The sequence below is a fragment of the Lynx canadensis genome, chromosome C2, assembly GCF_007474595.2.
Source record: "Lynx canadensis isolate LIC74 chromosome C2, mLynCan4.pri.v2, whole genome shotgun sequence".
NCBI lineage: Eukaryota > Metazoa > Chordata > Mammalia > Carnivora > Felidae > Lynx > Lynx canadensis.
Window position 1 is genome coordinate 86929113 of NC_044311.2, and position 17606 is coordinate 86946718.

At 36.6% G+C, this 17606-nt stretch overlaps 1 protein-coding gene across 1 annotated transcript in view; it reads left to right on the forward strand.

Annotated features, from left to right (window-relative positions):
• The window catches only part of UBXN7 (UBX domain protein 7), a 59475-nt gene extending 42668 nt beyond the window's left edge, over window positions 1–16807 (forward strand). The window contains exons 7-11 of the mRNA XM_030328642.1: window positions 323–413; window positions 1286–1413; window positions 7533–7926; window positions 8060–8139; window positions 9478–16807. Coding sequence (XP_030184502.1) covers window positions 323–413; window positions 1286–1413; window positions 7533–7926; window positions 8060–8139; window positions 9478–9639 — 855 coding nt within the window. The 3' untranslated portion in view covers window positions 9640–16807. The remainder of the gene's footprint in view (window positions 1–322; window positions 414–1285; window positions 1414–7532; window positions 7927–8059; window positions 8140–9477) is intronic.
• The last annotated feature ends 799 nt before the right edge of the window (window positions 16808–17606 follow it).

Sequence of the window (17606 nt, forward strand, 5' to 3'; positions counted from 1 at the left end):
CCATATAATATATAGTACATTGTGATTTATTAAGATGTATACGGTTGAAAGTCAGGAATGACATAGATGGACAGATAACAACAGGAAGGGCAATACCTCTTCTGAACTGGGAAGAGAGAAAGAACAGAGTGATATGTTTATACAAGTTTCCAGAGGCATTGAAGGCAGGAAGTTGAGGGAGTTCACATCAGATGGCTTTAATTATCTAAGACAGGAGTGAAAATCTAACATATACCAAAGGTGTATTTGGATAATTAATTGCTGTTGGTATATTTAACAAAGATATAGTTGACACTTTTTTTTAATATCAATGACTTAACAGGTTTATCACGACAGTGAAGAAGGTCAGAGATACATACAGTTTTATAAGCTAGGGGATTTCCCCTATGTTTCTATCTTGGATCCACGGACAGGTAAGATTTATGTCAGCTTACAGCCTTTAACTTATTTCTCTTTCACTTATCTAAATAATTGACCTTTAATATTTGACTTGGATCCAGTTTCAGAATTATTTGGTTTTTTTTATGTTTATTTATTTATTTTGAGAGAGAGAGAGAGATTGAGCATGAACAGGGGAGGGGCAGAGAGAGAGAGAATCCCAAGTGGGCTCTGCACTGTAGTGCAGAGCTCTACACAGGGCTCTGTCCCTGGACTGTGAGATCATGGCCTGAGCCGAAATCAGGAGTCGATGCTTAACCGACTGAGCCACCCACACATCCCGAGAATTATTTGTAATACTTTAGATGAAGGGTTTTTGTTCATGTCCGTGAGAAATATTTAAATATCTATGAAGTATATATTTAGGAGTCTGTTTCTGGTAACTTTGGGAGATGGTAGTATTTTTATATTTTTGTATAGTTTTGTCCTTTGAAAGAATAACTTTTTCTTTCTTGTTATTTTATAAGGAATCTCCTTTGGTTTTCTATCATTAAAATATTAAGATTATTCAGTGGCTGTTGTAATCCCATCAGAGAAGCAGAGGGTAGAGTTAGTTTTATTATTAATTTGAGTTTCATACGGATACTGCTTTGTCTGAACCTTTTCCTAAATGGCAGTTAATGATATCAGCAGGTAAAGTAGCTGCTCTGTCATGATGGCCAGGAATCTCTTAGGTTGATTATAATTAATGTATCCTCTAGTTTATGAACATACTATGTAACTTAGGCTGGTGAGGGGTGGAGTGTGTTCCCGGTAATTTAATTATGCATATACCAAAAGAAATATTTAATGAGAATATTCAGAAAGAGTATTGATTTTATTATATACCCTGGTTTTTAATTTTTAGGTCAGAAGCTAGTAGAGTGGCACCAGTTAGATGTATCTTCTTTCTTGGACCAAGTGACAGGATTTCTGGGTGAACATGGGCAACTGGATGGACTTTCTAGCAGTCCCCCCAAAAAATGTGCCCGTTCAGTAAGTATGACTGAGAAGTGGTGATGGGCAATTAAGTGTAATTGCATATAAATATCTTGTGTAAAATGTTTGAGTAAAGGTAATAATGTAAAAGTTAAAGTTTGTGGCTGCACATCTTAGACACCCTCCTTATATTTTGATAATTTCCCACATAGGTGTTCTATCTTCTCAGTGAGATTATAAGATTCATATTCCTAGTCTCCTTTGCAGTTAGGGTAAGGGCATGTGACCGGAGACCTGGATTTAGAAATAAACAGTGTGAATGTGTACCGGTAGGTAGGAGAACTGATAACAGCAATCCTGGTGACAGAGGAATCTACTTCTTCAGGGGAAGCATGTCAGGCCTTTTGGTATCCAGGTCTAAGCAGCAGTAGAAATGGTATTTTTCCTAGACAGCTTTCATAGTGTAGCTGGACATTAGTACTGGTTATATAGCTTTGGGGTCTGGCTCCCTGGCCCACCCAGAGATTATTTCTGTACTTAATTTCTATAATACGCTATTATGAGGCAGACCTGTTTGATAATTGAAGTCAAGATTGGTGGTGAGTAAGAGACCTTCAGAGATAATGGGACTCTTATTTGGTGGTAGGAGCTATTTGGGTTTGATGGCAGTGAGAATAAAGTTAGTTTTAGAGGATATGACTTTAGCAGTCCATATAATGCAGTTATGAAACTGTTCCTTAAGTTTATCACCTAGAATAAAGTACACAGGCACAGAATGGTATGCGTGCTTGCCAAGGGGTGGTATAGAATTCCTTCCCCCCCCCCCCCAGAGAATTTTTATTGAGGTAGATACAGTAGTACAAAACTAAAACATTGTTTCAACTTTTTTTGTTTTTTTTTTTCATTATTCTGAGAAGTTTTGCTTAGGTAGAATTCTTTTTTAAGGCAAAAAAACCCCAAAGAGTCTTTATAATTGCCCTGAGAGAGTTTCTTATCTTTTGCAGTCATACCTAAGGCTGATATTTTCAAAAACCAGAGCCTGAGCTTGTGAGTTGCTGAATTACAACAACATAAATTAACAACTTCACCAGGTCTCTTATGAAAAGTAAGACGTTTAGTGGGAAAGAATGGGACCATAACATTGGACAAATACATAGGGTTGATTTGGGTGACCAGTACCTCAGACCCCACTTCTGATACAATTCGATGAATGTTACAAATATTGATCAAGTGTGTGCAAGAGAAACACCAACAGATAATGACTTAAACAAAGAAGACATCTACTTTGTTCAACAAGAAGTCGAGGCAGGCAGTCTAGAATGTGACTTCTGTGGATGTCAAGAAACCAGATTTCTCCTCTTCCTCCCTCCCATCCCCCCATCCTTACTGTTGGCTTGTTCGTACAATCACAATATAGATGCTCTGCTCCCAGGCATTATATCCAAGCATGGACAAGGAAGATGGGGGTAGTGCCTCTGTACAAAAGTAAACAGATACAGATAAGAGTTCTGCTTATTTTAGCTGGACATATTTTCTTGCACAGATACAATTAAGGTCCTGTTAAGAAAGCAAAGAAGACTGGATGTGAGATAGGAAACTAGTAGTGTCTGATATAGTGCCATTCTTTAAAATCAACATACATGGTACAGAGTGTTATTATCTGCAGTCAAAGCCATGCATGTCATGTGGGCATATCTATTTGCTTTTATGTTTGTAATAAGTTAGCCTTTATTTTATTTTTGAAAAGTTATAGCTATTTAAAAAAAAAAAGATTTTATTTTTAATCTCTATACCAAATGTGGGGCTCAAACTCTCAGCCCTGAGATCAAGAGTCGCATGCTCTACCAACTGAGCCAGCCAGGTATAAAAAAAGTTACAGCTTTTTAAAAAAATTTTTTAATGTTTTCATTTATTTTTGAGGGAGAGAGACAGAGCATGAGTGGGGGAGGGGCAGAGAGAGAGGGAGACCCAGAACCTGAAGCAGACTCCAGGCTCTGAGCTGTCAGCACAGAGCCCAATGTGGGTCTCAAATCCATGAACCGCGACATCATAACCGGAGCCGAAGTCAGATGCTTAACCGACTGAGCCACCCAGGCGCCCCTTGAAGAGCAAATTTTAAATTTTTCATGAAATCCAGTTTATCAGCGTTTATACTTTGTGCTTTTTGTCTCTTATCTAAGAAATCTTACCTAACCCAAGATTTTATCCCATGTTTTTTTTATTTTTAGCTCTTAAGTCAGTGATCCATTTTGAATGAATTTTTGTATATGGTGTCAGGATAGGGTTGAGTTGGGGCTTTTTGTCTGTCTGCATATGGCTGTACACTTGTTCCAGCACCATTTGTTGAAAATATTATCCTTTCTCCATTGAATTGCCCTTTGCACCTTTGTCAAAAAATGATCATATATATGTGTGGGTTTATGGACTCTTCCTTCCAGTGATTATGTTATGTCTTCTCTACACCACTTTTCCCTGTCTTAGTGATAGTAGCTTGGTAAATCTCGAAATTGCATGGTGTAAGTTCTCCAACTTTATTCTTCTTTATAGTTGTTTCGTTATTTCAGATCCTTCGTGTTCCCACATAAGTTTTAGAATCAGTTTGTCACTTTCTTTTTTTAAATTTTTTGAGGAACCTCCATACTATTCCAGAGTGGGCTGCACCAGTTTGCATTCCCACCAACAGTGTAAAAGTGTTCCCCTTTCTCCGCATCCTCACCAATTTCTGTTGTTCCCTGAGTTGTTAATTTTAGCCACTCTGACAGGTATAAGGTTGTATCTCATTGTGATTTTGATTTATATTTCCCTGATGATGAGTGATATTGAGCATCTTTTCATGTGTCTGTTAGCCATCCAGATGTCTTCTTTGGAAGAGTGTCTATTTCATGTCCTCTGCCCATTTCTTCACTAGATTATTTGTTTTTTTGGGTGTTGAGTTTGTTAAGTTCTTTATAGACTTTGAATACCCTTTATCCAGTATGTCATTTGCAATATCTTCTCCCATTCTATTGGTTGCCTTTTAGCAAGGGAAGCTGCTGGGATTTTGATTGGATTTGCATTGCTTTATGGAACATTTTGGAGAGAATTGACATCTTGACAATATTGAGTATTCAGGTCCATGAACATGTATCTCTCCATTTATTTAAGTCTTAAATTTCTCTGAACAATATTTTACAGTTTTTGTATATTTACCTTGTAGGCTGCAGCCTTCCTAAATTTACTTACTAGTTCTAGTAGCTTTTTTGTAGATCCCTTAGAATTTTTTTTTTAATGTTTATTCGGTTTTTTTTTGTTTTTTTTTTTTTTTTTTTTTTTTTTTTGGGACAGAGAGAGACAGAGCATGAACGGGGGAGGGGCAGAGAGAGAGGGAGACACAGAATCGGAAACAGGCTCCAGGCTCTGAGCCATCAGCCCAGAGCCTGACGCGGGGCTCGAACTCACGGACCGCGAGATCGTGACCTGGCTGAAGTCGGACGCTTAACCGACTGCGCCACCCAGGCGCCCCTGTTTATTCGTTTTTGAAAGACAGAGACAGAGCACAAGCAGGGGTGGGGCGGAGAGAGAGGAGGACACAGAATCTGAAGCAGGCTCCAGGCTCTGAGCTGTCAGCACAGAGCCCGACGTGAACTGCGAGATCATGACCTGAGCCGAAGTCGGACCTGACTGAGCCACCCAGGCGCCCCTAGAATTTTTTATATATATATATAGATGGTCATGTCGTCAACAAATAAAGACTTATTTTACTTCCTCCTTTCCAATCTCTATGCCTTTTTCTTTTTCTTAACTAGGACCTCCAATACAAAGATAGATAGAAGTAGTGAGATTAGACATCCTTAACTTGCTTCTGGTGTAGGGGTGAAAGTATTCACTCTTTTACCATTAACTTTGATGTTAGCTATATGTTTCTTATGGATACAGTTGATTTGCTAAAATTCTGTCAAGAATTCTTGGGTCTATATGTTCACGAGGAATATTGGTTTATAGTTTCTTTGTCATTTGTTTTGTCTTCCTTGTAATGCCTTCTTTTGGTTTTGGTATTAGGTTAATGCTGGCCTTTTGATGAATTGGGAAGTGTTTTTTCCTGCTTCTGTTTTCAGGAAGAATTTGTGTAAAATTGATTTTATTTCTTCCTTATTGTTTGATGACATTCACCAATAAAGCCACCTGGGTCTGGAGTCTTTGTGGGAAGTTTTAAACTACAGATTCAACTTATTAATAGATATAGGACTACTCAAGTATCTACTACTTCTTTAATGAGCTTTTTAGTAGGTTTTGTCTTTCCAGGGCTTTGTCCGTTTTATCTGAGGTGTTGAATATATTGACATAAAGCTGTCCATTATATTTCCTTGTTATTCTCTTTAATGTCTGTAGCATCTATAGTGATTGTTATTAATCCCCTGTTACTGGTAATTTGTGGTTTCTTTTTCCTGACAATCTGATTAGAGACATCAGTTTTACTGATTTTAAACAACCAGCTTTTGGTTTTAATAATTTTTCTTTTGTTTTCTAGGTTGTTGATTTTTGTTCTTTCTCTTTCCTTCTCTGCTGTTTGGATTTAATTTCATTTTCTTTTTCTGTGTGGGTACTTTTTTTATTTAAGATGGAAACTTAGTCATTAACTTCAGACTTTTCTATTATGTGTGTTGAGTTCTGTAATTTCTCTGTAAGTGCTTCTCTAGCTCCATATCACAATTTTTTTTCTAGCTGGAAGGGAAATTGATAAATGGAATTTTTTAGCTGGGTGTGCTTTCTTTTGTAGACATGATTAGGATTCTGTAAGTAAAGAAAGAAAGGAGAATGGATATTGGATAGGAAGTCTGTAGTGTCTGCCATGTTAGACAGTCTTTAAAATCAAACTGCATGCTGTGCACCGTCATTATTATGAACCTGCAATCCACTTCAAAGCCATTGCAGGTCACATACTTACCCTTTTTTTGGTGGTAGCTTAGCCTTAAGTTTATTCAACATTTTTTCCTTATTTTTTTTTTGCTGTATGATTTAATTTTTTTTGTTATATGATACAAAAGCCAAAATGAGGTTCCTTTAGTTTTTTGTTAATTGACCCATATATTTTTTGCCTTTTTATTGTGGAAAATTTTAAGCATATTCATAAGTAGGAGTTTATTGAGCCTGTATGTATCCATTAACTAATTTCAGTAATTATTGCATGTGGCCAGTCTTGTTTCATTTATATTCTATCCTATTCACATTATTTTGAAATAAATCTAAGAATTCATTTTTTATTCATTAATGCTTTGGCATGTATCTTTAAAAGATAAAGACTCTTAAAAAAAAGAAACAAAAAAATAAAAAAAAAACCACAAAAAAATAAGGCTCTTTATTTTTTTGAAACACAATCACAATGCCAGTAACGTGTCCTTAATTAACAGCAATTCTTTAATATCAGGAGATGTCTACTGTTCAGCTTACAAAATTTACAAAATTTTGTTAACTTATAAAATTTTTTTTAATGATTTGAGTTAGGATCTAAATAAGTTCCATTCAAAAAAGCCCATATTTTGTAACTTAATCAGTTTAGTGGTACTTGTGATAGAACTTTACCTAGTGGAAAACTGTCGGAATTTGCTTTTCTCATGATCACAATGAAAACCTTCATTGTAATTAAGCTTGGGAAGATATAATTGTTGTTTTTCCCTATTTATTATATGCTGTTTTATTTTGGTTTGAATGTTACAGATCTGTTAGATTTTTTGCAAAATGATGATTACCGAGTTGTTGTTATCCTCTCTGTGTCAGAGCAGTGCTAGTTGAAGAATATAATAAGGAGCAAGGTAGACATCCTTTTCTGTATTGAGTATTTTAAAAACTAGTGTTTGGCTTTATATTTAAAACCTTAATTCTTGTATTTTTCTGGGCCAGGAATAAACCGTTTTCTTGATTTTATTAATTTTGATGTAAAGAAAACTTGTGCTTGCAGCACCGTTGTGGCAGGTCGTAGCACAGTTTTATTTTTGTTTTTAAAATATACATTCCATCTTGGCTGTGTAAGACAAAAGTTGTTGCACTTAAATAGCTTAAAATTTAGTAAAGAGAAACATTCAGCAGGAAATAATATTGGCAAGCTGTTATATTTCTCATGTCCTGTTTGACTTTATCTATTTTTGGGTTTAACTGTTTTCTTTTTCTTTCCACCCATGTTTTATGACTGCAACTTGCAGGAGAGCCTTATAGATGCAAGTGAAGACAGCCAGCTAGAAGCTGCCATCAGAGCCTCCTTGCAAGAGACACACTTTGATTCAACACAGACAAAACAGGATAGCCGCTCAGATGAAGAATCTGAATCTGAACTTTTTTCTGGCAGTGAGGAGTTCATATCCGTTTGTGGCTCTGATGAAGAAGAGGAGATAGAGAATCTTGCCAAGTCCAGAAAATCTCCCCATAAAGATTTGGGGCATAGAAAAGAGGAGAATAGAAGGCCACTGACTGAGCCCCCAGCCAGAACTGAGCCTGGAACAGCCACAAACCACCAAGGATTGCCAGCCGTGGATTCAGAAATACTAGAGATGTCACCTGAAAAATCAGATGGAATAGTGGAGGGCATAGATGTAAATGGTGAGTTACATTCTAGACCTGCTTTACTTAAAACTTGAATGTTACTGGAGGGGTTTATATATTTGTTTACATTAGTCTTCTGTCTTAAGCTGTTGTATCTTTTTTTTTTTTTTTTTTTAAACCCTTTCTTTAGGACCAAAAGCACAGTTGATGTTGCGGTATCCAGATGGAAAAAGGGAACAGATCACTCTTCCAGAGCAAGCTAAACTGCTGGTAAGTATATCTAATTGGAAGTGTTTACTTGAAGCAGAGAAACGAATTAATTGGCATAATTGGCTCTATGAGTCTTTGAAATAGATGGTATTTAGTTTGGCCCCTAACTGAAAACTTACTGTGGTGAATCTTAATTCTAAGTATTTTATTACCTTCTTGAATTATCTTAGGCAAGTTACATAGGGTCTGTCCAGTCAAGGATTTTCTGTTAGTGGCTGCATGGGATAGAAACCCAGCTGAAGTTATTACCTAGCAAAGGGGAGTGGGGTGGTTATTTTGAACATTATAGTAGGGCTCTTGGGTTTCCTAGTAGCTGAAACTGCAAAGGGGTTAGTTAAGAACCAAGATTGTTTTCCTATGTCTCTCTCATGGGGCTTGTTTTGTTTCCCTCTTGTGATTTTCTGCTTCACACCATTCTTCTCTCTATACTGGTGGTTTTTATTTACCTCTCAGCTTGTACATGATTCATCATAGTGATGCTTGAGGGCCTTTTCATCTGAAGTCCACAGCTAATGGGCCTTTCCTCTGTGTTTTCTAACCCCTGGAAAAGAGAATGGGTCTGACTGGCTTAGCCTAGTGTATGAGTGAATCGCCCTTAGATCAAGTGTCCATACCTTGCTGTGGCAGGAGATAGTTAATCTGATTCTTCAAGACTATGAGTACAGTAGGCTGTGGCCACTGGTGCTGATACCCAGAGCTATCTCCCTGGTCTAGCATTTGGAAGGGAATGGGAGATGAGACAATGAACAGAGCAAGTATAGATCACTGTTTTGAGAGGTTTGGTTTTGAAGCTAGTGGGAGAATGGGCAATAACCAGAGGGAAAAAAATGATTGAAGGAAAGACTGAACATGCGTAAGTCTGATGGGAAGCATCTGTAGAGAGGGAGATGTTGAAGATACTTACAAAGGAATATTCTGTAGTGGCACAGTTTCTAAGAAGGCAAGAAGGGATTCAGTGCACTGGAGGCAAGATTGTCTGTAGGTAGACTGAAGGACATATCTTCTCTGATGAAAAGAAAAGAAATTGATAAAATGTTTAAGAAGAGGACAGTAATGTTACAAATAGAAATTGGGTTTATTGGAGAAACAAACATAATCCTGTATATTTCAGTATCACTTAATGATCCTAAATTATTGGATACAGGTTTATTATCTCCCCATCGAAAAAGTTATATTGGCCCTTCCACAAGGGTAAGCTTTGGCTATGTGAAAGAATAACTTAAACTTCAGATATCTCATCTGACATGATAAAAATGAACATAGGATATTTAATACCTTAATATATTCTTTCTTTTTATTTCCATCTAACAGCTTTGTCTTTTCTCTTGTTTTTCATAGGCTTTGGTGAAGCATGTCCAGTCTAAAGGATATCCAAATGAACGTTTTGAACTTCTCACCAACTTCCCTCGAAGGAAACTCTCTCATCTGGACTATGACATTACATTACAAGAGGCAGGCCTTTGTCCTCAAGAGACTGTCTTTGTACAGGAAAGAAATTAACATCATGGCCTGACCTCTCTCAGCTTACCCCTTTTATCCCTTTTCCTGTGAGATACCATGTCACTAAGTATGCATTTTGGCTCATAGGACCATAGAGCCAAAGTCGGGCAAGCAAGTCACCTGCCTTCTGTTTTATTTCTTGCTCTCTCCTATATTCAGTCTCTTCCCTCGACCCCCTTTTTCACTCCTCTTCTGTTTTCTTCATTTTCCTACTATTCTTTCTTTCTTACCTAATCTGGTGACCAAATGGAAGTGAAAGAACTAGACCTCCTAGTACTGGCTGCAGGAAATGTATGTTCCAATAAGTGGTCTCTTGCACAGCACTTTTTTGGGATCAAGTGATAATGTTACTCCTCAGGCTCCTTTGGTAAAAGAATGGCTAGATTCAGAATAAGAACAACCTCCTTTTTTTTGTAAGTCCCATTTTTGGTAGAGAAAAGAAATTCTATAACACTTTGTTGTTCATGTAAGAAATATCACGTAACAAAATATTCAGGCTTTTGTTTACATGGAAAAAGCATCCCTTATAATCATTGTTCATTATATTTAAAAATTTTTTTCAAAGGATTCCCATGTTCCCACCTAAAATTATTTTCCATGATATGTGTTATTGGCAGATTGAGTGTTACATATAGGGTGAGTAGCATGGAGTGGCTTTCAATATCCTAGCCTGAAACAGCTTTCTTCATTATTACTTTATAAATTGTATTGATCCTGCTAGTCCTGGAACGGACGTTTAGTGAGGTGATTTTGGTGACTGGGATAGGAAGGTGCTTGCTGTTTTTGCCAGTACAGCATATTAGTTCCTTTGGCCCTTCCATTGTTTGGGTCCACAAGTGATCTGTAGGAGAGCAACTGTTCAATTAATCATGCAGTACAGTGGCTTGTGGTTGTAACCACTATGGTAATTGATTGTCCTATGTGCTTTAAGGCATACTTATGTATGTCCTGGGGGGGTGGGGGGGAAGAAAAAGATGCAGCTGAGAGTTGCTAACCATGTTCCTACGTTTAGAAAGAATGATTCATTTTTTTACCCCTGGTTGGAACAATTCCTAAAAGGTTCTGGTGACTGAATGAGCTTAATTCCTCTACTGTTTTCTTGCAAAAGGTATCAAAACTGAAAGCCTCTCTAAGGCAAAGACCTTTAAATTCAGTTTATAAGACAACATTTAGAAAGGGAGGTGGAGAAGGTTACCGGTAATCTTCAGATGTGGAGTTCTTCTGCCGACAAAAGCCACATTCAGACTTAGCTGGTGAAAGCTTTTTTCAGTATTATTTAGAAGAGGCCATCTTGAATCTATGTAATACTGTCTGACTTATCACCTTCACCATATGCTCAATTCTTACTTTGAGCTTTAAATAGAGTCCTCTGAAGGGGTAGTAGTGATTCTGGTGGCAAAATCAGAACTTTAACTTGTTCTATAGAATGGACCTATTTTGTCAGTTGGGGATTTGGATTGATTGATTCTTCTACTTGAGGAACATAAATTGCTATTGCTCAGAGACCTTTAGGTTTCCATCTACTTTAAGATCACTCTTTCGGCAACATGGGGATTAAAAAAAAGATGCTTATTGTGTTGCTAGTACACAATTAGAGAATATGGTTTCTAATGGTTGGATTTTGAGGGACCCTTCCTAAAGAATGAGTATGTATCTCCTCAAGGAAATCATGGAAAATTCTGTTTATTCTTCAGTGAGTCCTTTTGAATTAATGTTCTTACATTTTTTTCTAAGTCTGTGTAAGTGCTTATGTATAAGTATATAATTGTATAAATATTTATAAATATATTTATATAATTACAATTTCATTTATACCTTGAGTCAAAGTTCTCTCTTTAGATTGGTGACTGAGTAATACCATTTCGGTGTTTTTCTCATAGGCTCTCGAGGCTAACTAGCAGCTTCTCATTTATTGAGGAAACATGGTTTTCATGTTAATTCCTCAATTGTATCTCTGAACTTGGATAATATACTTGCTATCTGAGGAATAGAGCTATATACTAGCAAAGGTGCAGTAGAAGGTTTAAAAATTATCGGTAGTAGACAAAGTCAGAAATTAAAAATTCAGGGAGGCACAGGGTAAGAACTGAGGGTATGCCCAGCTTTGGTGCTGTGTTGGCACCCATCTCCACTCTCAGCAAAGTCACAGCTAAAGTCCAAATCTGTCAAAAATGTGAAGTCAAGAATTTTCCCTGTGGGACTCTGTTTCATTCTTTTACCTACTAACTTCTCTATAAAACGTATCTCAAGAATCCGAGACATGCTCATTAATGATAGGATGTAGTTCTTTTTGATGAGGTCAGCCGTGGCATATCCATTTATGAGAAACCAAAGTGACTTTTTCAACTTGGATAACTGTGAGATGACCGAGTAAATATAAAGTGATTTAAGTAAGCATATCAAAGACTTAGGGCATGAGATACTGATCCAACTTAGATACAGTTGGTGTTTTTAGAGTACAAGATGTAGAGGATTTTATTTTATTTTGAGGCAGAAGTGTAATTATCCTGGGCTTGATATAGAAGCCCATGGGGGAGGGATTATGGATTATACATGGGAAGAGTAAGTATAAAAAGGAGTACTGCTTCGCTCATGAACTCAATTCACTAAAGGAGTATGCTTCCTCCAGTTTGTCTTCTTTGCTCTGCAAATTCCTTTGCTCTTTGGAGGAAAGATTTTACTGAATAGATTAAATGAAGCTAGTAAGATTAGTTAAAAATAGTCATTCCTTATAGGTATTGGAAACAGCTCAAAAGAAAAGATGGGGAGGAAAAGGACAAGATAGACTTTGAGAGGGACAAGAAACAAAGATGGGGAGATGGAATGAAAATTAGTGGGGAAAAAAGTGACAGGAAGCATTTTTTGAATTTGATTTAGAAAGGAACCAGAGAAGAGAAAGAACAGCCAAAGAAAGAACAGAGGGAAGAATGCGGAACTAATTCTGAGTAACTAGCATGTGCTAGGTACTTTATGTGCATTTTCTCCTTTAATCTTCTTAAGAACTCTACAAAATACACACTTTCCCCATTTTGTAGGCAGGAAGAAAGTGAAGTTCATAGAACCCGCTCAGGATGTCACAGCTAGTAATTGGCAAAATCAAAATAGGCATCCAGAGTCCATGCTTTTTTTACTCCCTTGCTGTAGTCGCCCACAACAGGGGAATCAATTTACCCAAAAGGTTCTCTTCCTGTGTTTGGCTCTGTAGATTATCGTTTGGTTTGTTTCCTTTTAAAGCTTGTGGGATTTGCACTATGCCTGTAAATTCTTATTTACACCACTGTTTTGAGGGACTGATTATTCCTCTTTAAAACGATGCACTGATAAAAATGTGAAAGGAAAATATGTGGCATTATTTGCCAAGAATAGATGGAAAGGCTAAAAAATAATTTTATCTTTTTTAAACCATTTTTTGGAAAAGATACAGTTTTCTTTGTCCCATCCATACCTAAATTGAGCTATGTGTATATTTTTAAATCTTCTATAAAATTCTACTTCCTTGACTCTAGAAGTCAACAAATAGTTATTGAGTCCTTAATCAAAGTTGGAAATGTCTTGAAGTCTAATACCTGGTTTCTTCCTGTTTTATCCAGTTGGAAAGACACACTACACATGAGATAATTGAAGAACGTGTAAATGTTTACCTTTCTGGGGCTGAACTATAATTACAATAAAACTTTAGAAAAGGGAAAGACTTGTGTAGGCTTTCGTTAGGAAAGGCCACAGAAAACTAAAACTGAAAAGTGGCAAACTCTGTAGCTCAGAGTTTTTGACTCACCTGTATTCTTTAGCTCCACCTTTTGTAACTGCTAGACTTAGGGCACAACGTTTATTGGTAGTGTATATCCAGCACCCAAGTAGGAAAGGATTATTGATCCTAGGACTAAAGATTTTAGCTAGCAAGGATGTCACTTGGACACTTAGGAAAATACCAGAGGGAGCCACTAGCAGCTGGAAAGTGAAGGAAAGATTTAATTTCTCTACCCAAGTACGAATGAAATATATAGAGGGGCACTGTATGTAGGCATGAGTGCACTCGGGTAACAGCTCTGCTATACTAATAGAGAATTGGACTGGATCAGTAGTTCTGTTTTTTCACGTTAAAGGACTTAATTCAAGTTTGGCAGGGGTGGGGAATTGTGGGGTTACATATTAATAACATTAAGACCATAGCTGGAGAAAATGTGCATATGAAATTGCAGACCCTTTGCAAAAACTCTAGGAACCCACAGATTGTAGACCACCGAATGAGATTATCTCTGAAGTCCTTTCCACTCTAAACTTTTATGCTTCTAGTTTCTCCTCTTTATTACATATTATCCCTAGGCTAATTAAAAGTTTACTTGTTAATCAGTTCTTTCGCTTTTTTTCTGTGTCCAGATTTCCCAGTAACTTCATCTAACCTCACTGTGTGACCAAAATCTCCAAAAAGGAGAGTATCATAGTTCTAGACCTAGTAATGATCTTTTAAACACAATTCATCAATTTTAAAAACTTCATGCTGTGTTTTGAATCAGTGTTAAGTAGGACTAAAATGTAATTAATGAGAACCAAATATTTCACTGACACCAGAATTAAATTTTATTTTACCTGTGTGCTTAAAGCACTTTACTGGATGAGCAATTGTTAGGAAATTGATTTGACTAAGTTGTAAAATTTACACTTGGTTTTAGCAGAAACAACTTTTTCAAGATCTAATTAGACCAACTTTTAAAAATATTTCTTATCCCACAAGAGTGCATCTCTGTTATGTTGTTCATATTCTCTCTCTCTCTCTCTCTCTCTCTCTCTCTCTCTCTCTGTCAGTCTGGCCCTCTTTCACTTAACTACTCAATAGTAAATCATGGGATGCAGGTTGCTGAATAAGTGATGGCTTGTGTAAAATTAAATGAGATAGGAAGAACCAACCCTACTGATGAACATGGCAGTTTCCCAGTAATACAAGCCTTGATGAAAAGGCTACTTGAAGACAGCTGTGTCCTATGAATATTCAACTTCATTGATTTGCCTTGCATAGCATATCAATTATTGTCTTGCCTTGACACTTAGTATTGCATTGTACACAGTTTAGATTAGTGGCAAGAATGTTTAGTACAGAAAATAACCAACAGAGAATACCAAGGCACTATCTTGATTTCGCTTGTTATGTAGAAATTTGGTATTTCAGTGCTGGTTATTTTGGTCTTTGACTCAACCGTGTGTCAGTTCTGCTAGAGAGACAGTTTAGAATCAAGAATATTTTTTTATAGAGATTATGATGACTTTGATCGTTTTCCCATGAAGTGAACTTGTGACTAAATTATTGGATGTGACTATGAGGCCGTGAATTAGAAAGTCTTTTTATCCTACCTTCTCTTTTACTTTTCCATTCTCTATTCTCAATTTTTTGGATTCCATTTTCTGAAAATTAGTCATGACTTTTAATGAAATTAGCTATGTTTAAGAAGTTCCATTTCTAAGTTTCAATGTATAACATTTTTAATTTTTCATAAATTTATAAGGGAAGAATTTGAAGCAAATGGTTTTATAGCTCATTTTCTCTCTGCACCTAAGAATTCTCTTATTCCGTATATAGAACGGCTAGCTCCATGATACCCTTCCTCCCTTCTTTGTCCTACAGAATGTTCTGTACTGCTTAGAATCTCAGTCATTCTCATAAACATGGTAATTTTTGATTCAAGCCTTTATTTACCATATGATCTCAAAGCAGAGGTGGGCAATCCAATATGAACTACTTCAGTAAAACAATTTAGCATTTCTGAAAAGTATTTTCAAGAGATGACCAGATTTACTTGGATTAGAGATACAAATACCAATGGTAGTGTTTTGCCTAAACAATCCCACATTAATGTCTTAATACGAGAAGTTGCCTTCTTATACTTAATTCTGTGGCAACAAATAGCAAGTTTTGGTTGTTTGGTATTTCCTATATACAGACCAAAATGCCCTGAGATTTTCTCTTTTACAGGGTCACTTGAGTCTTCAAATAGGAAGAATAGTCAAACTACGCTGGACTGAACGTGAAAAATTTTATCTGCATCAAAAAAAGTTATTAATCTAACTGGGCTACCACGAATCATTCATTTATTAGATGTAAATAAATAAAATGGGAGACATTTCAAATCATTGGATAAATTCTGACCTGGAATTGAATTCTCCCCTTCTTAAAATCTTTTATTTGCTTTTTTCATAGACTCAGTATGAGCATCTTAACTAATAAGGGATAGATTCTTGATCTGGAACTGTTCCCTGCCATTCTGCTTTTTTTTCCCCTTTTGTCAAGCTTGCTAGCTTTAGAAGAGTACATGTTACCAGGTTCTATTTCAAGTTAATGACTTTGGAATGCTGATGCTCAACTGGGTATCTGAATGTTTTCAACAAAATGGTTTTATGGTATGTTTTTCTTGGAGCTTCTGTGTTCTTAATAATGGAAAATATCAATAAATTATGTGATTCAAAATATAAATAGGTTTTTTACCCTAATCATATGTTCTTAATAACTTTTTGATGATTTATTGCCCTGTAAATTAAACCTCACATGAAGTTACCATTGCCACCAGAAAATCCCCTTTTACCTGCTAATTAGAATGAAAGTAGTATGTGACCTCCACTTTTTAGTTAAGGAGTGTAGCAAGCTTGTAGTAGGGGCTGTTTATCTTACCCATTTTGGGACTTGGGCCTTGGGCCTTGTTACTTTTTACGTTTATCCCTTCAATTTTGGAAAGCCTGTTTAAAACTCTTGCTGGGAAACAGACGGTAAAGCTATGATATAATCCTCTAGTCTTAGATATAGAGAAATGAGTACCAGTTGATGCTAACATGATACTTAGACTTTGAGGGGCTTTCATCCAAGCTTTGGCATGAATCTTTTATATACAGTTTTTTCACTCCTTTAAAAATCTTTTCTAGAATGGTTTTCCTTTTGATTGTTAACAACTTCTAAGCATCTGGTGTCTTCTTTCTTTTCTTTCTTTCTTTCTTTCTTTCTTTCTTTTTTTTTTTTTTTAACCCTTTAAGAAAAGTCCTTTTTCGAGTAGGTATTGATTGTTCCATGAATACTCTCAGGAGTGTTTGTAGGCTCTGTGCATGCTTTGTATGAGTTCAGTTTGAATAATGCGTTTTGAATCATCTGGGATGTCCCAATTCTGGCATGTCTTCACTAATTGTGTTTTTTAAACATTTTTCACATCATTTCCCAAACCTCACTTCCCATCTTATTCAGAGAGGTTAATCAAGGAATGAAATTTGTTTGGGGAATAGGGATGGGGGTGGGTTGGGGACTTGAGTGAGGTCAGCTTGGGGTGTTTGCTTTAAAGTGTTTCTCAAGCAGTTCCTAAGAGTATTTAGAGATTCCCTGGGAATCCTTATTCTGGACAAAGTGGTGGTCTTAGTGAGATTTGCATTTTTAATGCAGGACAGGCTCTAAATTTAATCTGTAGTGTAACTTTGTTATTGAATCCAAGAAGATAATGGACAGAGACAGTGCTCCTATTGTAGCGTTTCTGGCAAGTGCTCCTTAAAAGGCACATAGAGTTCTCTGTGTTCTGGGTTTTTAATCCCATGGTGCTAGGAGATATTTGTTTCTGCAGCTCTTCTCAAAAGTGGGAAGAAGGGTTCGGGACCAGTGAGCAAGGGGGCAACTGGATCATCCACTAAATTGTTTTGTTCACGACACATTAGAGACCCTCCTGTACATCTAGCAAGTGATAATTAAGGTGCTAGGGAAAGCCTTAAATTTGAAGACACATGGAGGCGATAGCAAATCTAAACTTGGAGGAGGAAAAAAAACATGCCATTAGATAAAGCAGAGCTGTGACTGCTGGCTAAGACTCCATGGAACTTCCACTTGCTCTAAAACCAGGGAAATCTTAGATAACTGGGTGTGATGTATCTATAGATACACATAGTCTATAGGTAAATAATTTCCAAAATGGGGGTCTTTCAGTTGGTGATCCTCTGGTTTTGGCTGT